The sequence below is a fragment of the Chelonoidis abingdonii genome, chromosome 16 (genome assembly GCF_003597395.2).
Source record: "Chelonoidis abingdonii isolate Lonesome George chromosome 16, CheloAbing_2.0, whole genome shotgun sequence".
Lineage (NCBI taxonomy): Eukaryota > Metazoa > Chordata > Testudines > Testudinidae > Chelonoidis > Chelonoidis abingdonii.
The window spans coordinates 26,966,076-26,974,402 of NC_133784.1; the positions used below are offsets into that span (position 1 = coordinate 26,966,076).

The window sequence follows — 8,327 nt, forward strand, 5'->3', positions numbered from 1 at the left end:
TCTCTCCTCCCACCTTTCTCCTCTGTTTCCAAAATTCTTGTGTGTACTGTCTACTTCTGCTGCCAAGGCACATTTCCCCTCCTATCTAGCTTCTGCCCTTTTCATTTCAACAAAAGTATCTTGACCAAGGAGATTAACAAACTAGTGAGGGGATGGAGCACTGCTCTGCCCTTGTTCTAGATCCATATGCAGTCTTTACATGCATGATTGTGGTTATCCTCCTTCATGCCTCTGGTTCTCCCCTTGCTTTACTGATTTATGCTCCTTATCTGTGGAAGTCTCTAAGAGTTCATTTGTATGTTCTCTCCCTTTCATATCAAGTTCAATTACCACCTTCATGTGGGTGATTCCTAATCTACCTCTGCTTTCCAACTGGTCTCACATTCAACTCTTTGTCAGATATCTATCCCTTGGACATCCTAAATGCACTATATGCGATATGGAGCATCCTTGCTCACAACTCCTCTCCACAGCCTCTCTTCTGCCAGCATTGACTAATCCCATACCCTGCTGGAACCAGCCTTGTAATCTTGGCATGATTTTCAACGTACCCATTCACATTCTTCTCAAATCCTATTTCTTTTCCCTGTAAGTCATCTTCCCTATCCCCAATCCTCAGGCCTTGGCTACACTGGCGCTTTACAGCACTGCAACTTTCTCGCTCAGGGGTGTGAAAAATCACCCCCCCCCCGAGCGCAGCAGGTTACAGCGCTGTAAAGCGCCAGTGTAAACAGTGCCCCAGCGCTGTGAGCTAATCCCCTCGGGGAGGTGGAATACCTGCAGCGCTGGGAGAGCTCTCTCTCAGCACTGGTGCTGCGACCACACTCGCACTTCAAAGCTTTGGAGTTTCGAGTGTAGCCAAGCCCTAAACTGCTCATCTAAAGTCACTAGATTTACAGTTATTACAACAATCTGTAACTCGCTAACCATCCCTTTTTGTTTTATGACTACAGGAGTGTTAATGGACCACTTCACCTTGAATTGTCCCTTAGAATATGTGCTAAACTATCTGTTCGATCTTATATTTAGCTATGACATTCTCCATACCTTTCCCACACCTGAAAAAGAACTCTGTGTAGCTCTAAAGCTTGTCTCTCTCTCACCAACAGAAGTTGGTCCAATAAAGGAGATTACCACACCAACCTTACCTCATTTTGGTCATCTAACATTTTATACTGCAACCTTCCCTTCTCTGAGCTACCTACCTTTCATTACCTTCTCTTCCCTCCTCTCACCTATCCAAAATACTGTTGCTGCTGTCGTCATCTTCTATAGCTGCTCTGCCAACCATCGTCCCTTCTCTCCATTTAAGCCCCTTCATCGTGTTATACAGATAACTGTATAAAAAGGCCCTACAAGCTCTTAAAGTAAGCTCTCCAGGGCAGTGACCATGTCTGTCTTTATATTTTTGAAAAAGTGTCTTACTTTTACAGTGCTATATGAATCTCAAATTAAAAAAAAAAAAAAAAAGTTACTCAACTTGTCAAATTCTATCTTTAAGACTAACTGACGTTTACAGTTCCAGGAAAAACAGTTCCAGGAAAAACTATTTTTCATTGCAGGAAACGTGGCCTTTAATTTTTCACCTTTGTTCTATAACCTTCCCTTTATCCCCCAAAAAAGTATTTAGCTTTAGTATATTTCACTGTTCTGAATTAAATTTCAGGTTTAGATTTGATTCCTAGATGCACAGAACTTAAAGCAACCCAACAGCTGAACCTGAAAGTAGCTTTGATCTAGGCCAATTATACACATACCCAGTTGCACCCAAACAACAAGTTATAGAATGCTTTCAAGACAGACTATTGTAAAATTTAAGTGGAGATGTAAATAAAATTGACATTTAGCTGACTTTCAGTGAGTTTTATTCCCTTACTTCAGCTACAGTGTCATTCTGAACAATTTATTTTCACTTTACCTTAGCCAAGTCTATACACTTTTTAAAAGTCCTATATTTTCACACCAAGCTGTCTCAGATAGTACTTTGTTGTGCTTTTTACTAGTCCAAAATTATACAGATTTTTATTCATGTTGGATTATCATGGTCAAGGCAGAACCTAAAAATATTAGTGTTTCACGTGTTCTAACTGTCTACTGAGATACCTAATTATGGTTTCTTCCAACTCAGATAACATTACTAAAGGTAACTGCATCCAGGGGATCCACTACCTACTATCCTGTCTCAATGTTAAAGAAAGTCCAATTAACCACAGGTATGCCATGGGAAGAGCCGAGCTACTTTAGAAATATATCAGGAAACAAACAATGAAGATAAATAGAAAAATAATACAAGTAATTTAAAGGAACATTATCAAGACAAAAGAACTAAATCCTTCTCTCTTAACTGTCACTTTAGATCAATTCAGCTAAACACACTTTAAAAAAAAAAAAAGTTTCCTTTCACCATTTATCTTGCTTTCTCTTCTTGCATTCTAAATAGCTTAGCCAATACCACCTCACTGTTTGTAACCTTGATGTTAATCACCAGGTTTTGACATCCCTTCTCTGAATCATTTACTAACAAAGCGATATGCCAACCATGCTGGTGTACAAACAGCCTCACTATTTACCCTCTATGCATAATGAGCTTACTCTATAAAAATCTGGGGAGGGATCCCATCCACACACACCACAGTACATATACTGTGTGAGCACAAAAATTTGGGAGGAAAGAGGACTGGGCAGTTACACAGATGTAGTTATAGCGTCCTGCCTACACCGTAAAACAACTGATTTAAAGCCTGTTTACAGGAAACAATCCCTGTTTCTGTCAAAGATGGTGGGATACGTGTAACACTCAGCATTGTGGTTCCGAACACAGTATTAACAACGTTGCAGGTGACATAGATTACATTTACAGCCAGCTAAATCACTTACTAGTTTCAACTAAAACCTACTTCACTGCAGCAGTCCACGCAAGAGATACAACTCTTGAATACTACAGTGCTAATAAGCGACGGTCACATAAACACCATCCTATACCAGAAATCTATTAACCGCTATACTTACCTATATGCCTCTGGCTTTCATCCAGACCACAATCACACAATCCACTGTCTACAGCCAAGCTCTAAGATACGACTGCACTTGCTCCAATTCCTCAGACAGAGACAAATACCTACAAGATCTCTATCAAGCATTCTTAAAACTACAATACCCACCTGCTGAAGTGAAGAAGCAGATTGACAGAATCAGAAGAATACACAGAAGTTGCCTACTCCAGGACAGGCCCAACAAAGAAAGTAACAGAATGCCACTAGCTGTCACCTACAGCCTCCAACTAAAACCTCTCCTACGTATCATCAAGGATCTACAACTTATCCTGAAGGATGATCCCTCACTCTCACAGACCTTGGGAGGCAGGCCAAACCTCACCTACAGACAGCCCCACAACCTGAAGCAAATACTCACCAGCAACCACACATCTCACAACAAAAACACTAACCCAGGAACCTATCCTTGCAATAAAGTCCATTGCCAACTCTGTCCACGTATCAAGGGACACTATCATAGGACCTAATCACATCAGCCACACTATCAGAGGCTAGTTCACCTACACATTTATCAATATAATATATGCCATCATGTGCCACCAATGCCCCTCTGCCATGTACATTGGCCAAACCGGACAGTCTCTATGCAAAAGAATAAATGAACACAAAACAGATGTCAAGAATTATAACATTCAAAAACCAGTTGGAGAACACTTCAGCCTCCCTGGTCACTCAATTACAGACCTAAAAGTCGCAATTCTCCAACAAAAAAACTTCAAAAACAGACTCCAATGAGAAACTGCAAAATTGGAATTAATCTGCAAACTGGACACCATTAAATTAGGTTTGAATAAAGACTGGGAGTGGATGGGTCATTACACAAAATAAAAACTATTTCCCCGTGCTAATTTTTCCCCTACTGTTACTCACACCTTCTTGTCAACTGTTGGAAATGGGCCATTCTGATTATCACTACCAAAGTTTTTTTATTCCTGCTGATAATAGCCCACATTAATTGATTAGTCTTGTTAGAGTTGGTATGACAACATCCATTTTTCCATGTTCTCTGTTTATATATAACTTCCTACTGTATTTTCCACTGCATGCATCAGATGAAGTGGGTTTTAGCCATTGAAAGCTTATGCTCAAATAAATTTGTTAGTCTCTAAGGTGTCACAAGCACTCCTTGTTCTTTTTGCTGATACAGACTAACACGGCTACCACTGTGAAACCTGTTACTAGTTTCAGACTCAGTTAAAAAACTGTAACGTAGACAGGTGCTAAAATAAACTAGTTAATTTCATTTTCTGGTTCTGTGCCCCAGCACAGCATTAGCTTGGAGCTTACAACAATTAAAGGAGTGAAAGTTTTCATTGCAAACATACTTTTTTTAATTAATATAAACATGTATATGCATAATTAGGATTTATATTTATTTTTAAAAATAAAACCTTAACTTACATCAGTTAAAAAAAGAATACTGTAACAAACATATAAAAGGCGAAAAAGGTTGGCCAATCTGGAAAGATGGGCATGAGCAGAAGAAAATATTTTAAGAATTCATATTTATTTTTGTGCTATCTAATGCTCTGTTGAAAAGGCTTCTCTATTTAAATAGACCTTGCCTGTGAAAGAGTTACAGAACTTTACCAAGAAACAGGACAGTCTAATAACAACAGTCAAAAGTCTATGCTGGTTACTTGTTATTTATAACCATCAGAAGCAACTTACGTTTTTTGAGAAGATTCATGCAGATAATCAGTTCACTGATTTCTAATACACATTTCCATTGTGTACATGAAATTTTAGTTTCTTCAGGCCTTCTTTTTAAGAAGCATTTTAACTATCTAAAAGCTGCCACTGTAACAAATTATCATGTTGAAAACAGATACAAGTTTGACTGAAGTAACTGTGTCAGTCTTCCAAAGTGTTTTTTGCAGTAGCAATTGATATTTAAGTAGTTTTCCATATTCTATTGCTCTTACACAATTTGTTTTAATTGAATGATTTATTTCATATGCAAAAATTAGTTTCATCATCTATCTGACAAATCAATCTTTAGGAGCATTTTTTAATGGATGGACCAAAGTGATACTTTAGATCATGTAAACATGATTGTGGATATTTGCCTTAAAAGTCAACAATAACTGCAGTCCATCCACTACTGAATTCAGTACTATTGAAAACACTTGGCCGAATAAGATTGTCATGACTTAAGCACGGTAGGGTTTTAATTCAACTGAGACAAAAGTTTCTGTGATGAAATCTCTTACAAAATTGACTACAACGTTACAAAACCTGAAACCATAAGTCCTAATGCCCAATAACTTGGTTGGCTAGACCTAAAAAAAAAAAATCTATTAAGTGATGTAACAGATGGCTTAGTTAAACATTTCATTTAAAAAAGTTAACTAATTTAGAATCATCTAAAAGCACCTGAAACATGTAGTTGAACCCCTTAGGCCAAACTTAGCTTTGGCCCAATGACGTGTAACTGCATTAACTTCATAGAATCAGATCTGCTTATACCAGGTCTGAGCTCAGTCCACAGTTTTAAGACATCTTGCAGTTAAAACAAACAAATGAACAAAACCATGTCAGGTGAAAATGTAGACACTTGTTATTTAGCAGATCTGTTTTGATGCAAATAAATCCTCCACGGAGCCTTAGCCTCAGCCTTGTAAAAAGAGAGAAATCCTGTGCCGAGCTAGAAATGATTTATGATATGGCAATACAATGAGTAGGTTAAACAGAAAGGAACTAAAAGGGAAATCAAAAGGATTTACTGCAGTCCAGCAGAAAGCGGAAAGGGTTTCACATGAGAGGAAGGTCCTTTTACCATTCATGTTCCTGTCTCAGGGCTACTGAGATCCACTAGTCACTATAAGAATATTAATTTTCTTAACACCTTAACTTTACTTGGTTAATATGAAGTAAAAGAAACCAACACCACTAAAATGACTTTCCAGTCAGCATTCATTTACAGTATTTGTGGAAGAGAGACCTCACAGGGGTTTTTGTATGTTTTAAATACAAACTGTTAAGATCTGGCCTATATTATTAAAACTACCACACTGTAACATGGTAGTACCATGTATGGTTCAGTCTTGCAAGTGTAGATGGAACCAAACCAAATTTTAACAGAGTTACCAAGTCATGCTGCAGAAGACACATGAAGTTCAAATTTACAGAAAGGTTCTGGAATCCAGTTTGGTCCCATCTACATAAGATTAATAGTTGACAAGGACTACCATGTTGTAACCAAGTCCCACAACACACTAGATTTTCTAGTATAAATGGGACCTTAGTGCGAGCTGGAGAATTTCAAAGCCAACCAAATGTTCTTAAAACGTAAAAGGCATGAGACATCTCTGTCATTCAGATTTATTTAGTGATTCTATAAGCACTAGCGTAGCAAAAAGTGCAAAAGTACAAGAGGTTCCAAACAACTCAGAGAGGGCTTTACTCAAAGGGCAAGTTGTATTTCCCTTCAGACTCCAGATTTCTACCTCAAGCTCCACAACTTCACCTCAAGGAAATATCCATACCACAAAACAGAGAGAACTTCCAGATGAATCACCTTATGCTTCCTAAAAGAAGAAAAATTACAGGAATCAGAGATTTTTCTCCATTTCTCAATGTGCCAAGTGTAACTTACAATAAGAAACTGGAAGATCATGCCACGCTGTCCCTCACCATCGAAATTATACCCCCCCCCACACACACTCCTGGCAATGTCTCTCAATCCATACATTTTAACTCCTGTTCTGCCTCCACTGCCAAAACCCTTGCCCAAAACAACTCCTGTGTTGTCCCCCTTCCCCAAGCACCTAACCCACGCTAGCACTGTGGCCCAAATATTCACAATTCTTGCACTCCTCCCCCAATCTTATCTTCAGGGCAGGTCTTGTTCTACTCCTCAATTCCATCACCTCACCTCTATGCATCTTCCCCATCCAATTTCTTCATCAAGTTCTTTGCATCTCCCATGACCCACCAATCCCATCTCCATCTATTACCTCACCTGCATTGCCCCAACTCCAGATTTGCCCGAGACACTGTTGTCCCCTCCCCCCCCCGATTTCTCCCCTAAACATGACCTCCTCCACTGTCTCCTATGTCGAGTCACATCTTGCACAGTCCCCTTCTATTTTGCCTCCCAAAAAACATGCACTTCTCCCCCAAGGTCTCTCAGTCCCTGCTACCGTAAATCCTGTACTGCCACATATTATATTTTACACACTCATATCCCCTAGGTAAGCTGTTCCCTCTCCTGCCTTTCTGCTGCATACAACCCGCACTACACCTCCCCCAGACTCTATCCTGCTTGCCCAATCCCCTATCCATCTGCTGAACCCTCAACCCCGGTGTCTCAGCTCCCCCAACCCCTTTGTTTCTCCTGTTCCTGGTTCTAACGCAGCTCGCCCACTTCCCCCCGAGTACTCACCCCCGCGCTGGGCGCTGTGCTTAGCCGGGAGCCCGTTGTTGTAGGGCTCCCAGATCTTCTGCAGCGGGTTCTGCGTGAGCTCTCGGGCCGGCGACGCCGCCATCCTCGCATGGGGCCCGGATCCGCCGGCAGTCGTGGCGGCGGCTGCCGGGGAAAAGCCGGGTGCTCTGCAGAGGCAACGGGCGGGATGTAGCTGCAGCTCCGCCTCCTCGGCCCACAGAGGCCCGGAACAAGGAGCCGAGCAAGGACTGAGCAAACGCGCCTCTAGTGCCAGACTCGAACAGCGCAGGTGAGGCGTGGAGCACCGTACAACACCCCGCCCCGGAGCCTTGCACCAGGGAGGGGCGGCTAGCTCCGGAGCACCCACAAGCCGGGGCTACCCACCGACGCACACGAGGGGGAGGGGGGATGGAAGCGCCCTACTGCCCATTCACTTCGCATGCCTCTGGGAAAGATGGGAGGCCGAGAGAAACCAGAGGTCTTCGTTGCGGCACTTACAATGGTTCCAAGTGAGCAAACCCTCTCTAAAAATGGTCTCAATCATGTAGCACCGCCCCCCCCTTTTTTTTAAATGTATCATTGGGTCAAATAAATAAATAAAGCCTACTGCTCAACCTACAGAAACGTCAGTATCTTTTGCAATCCTTTTGCTGTTTACTACTTCCCATGGCTGTGCTAAAATCACTTACCTTGGATAACCATGCAAAAAGACGGTTACTCACCTTTGTAACTGTTGTTCTTCGAGATGTGTTGCTCATATCCATTCCAGTTAGGTGTGTGCGCGCCGCGTGCACGTTCGTCGGAAGATTTTTACCCTAGCAACACTCGGTGGGTCGGCAGGGCGCCCCCTGGAGTGGCGCCGCTATGGTGCCGGATATATACCCCTG

At 41.5% G+C, this 8,327-nt stretch overlaps 1 protein-coding gene across 5 annotated transcripts in view; it reads right to left on the reverse strand.

The window, feature by feature from the left end:
• PFKFB4 (6-phosphofructo-2-kinase/fructose-2,6-biphosphatase 4) overlaps nucleotides 1–8,327 on the reverse strand; it is a 113,096-nt gene that overhangs the window by 45,653 nt on the left and 59,116 nt on the right. For 2 of the 5 annotated variants that reach the window (XM_032772898.2, XM_032772897.2), the window contains exon 1: nucleotides 7,441–7,597. The exons of the other annotated variants lie outside the window; for them this stretch is intronic. In XM_032772898.2, the coding sequence (XP_032628789.1) occupies nucleotides 7,441–7,543 (103 nt within the window). In that variant the 5' untranslated portion in view covers nucleotides 7,544–7,597. Of the gene's footprint in view, nucleotides 1–7,440; nucleotides 7,598–8,327 lie in introns of those variants that run through there. 5 annotated transcript variants of the gene reach the window in all.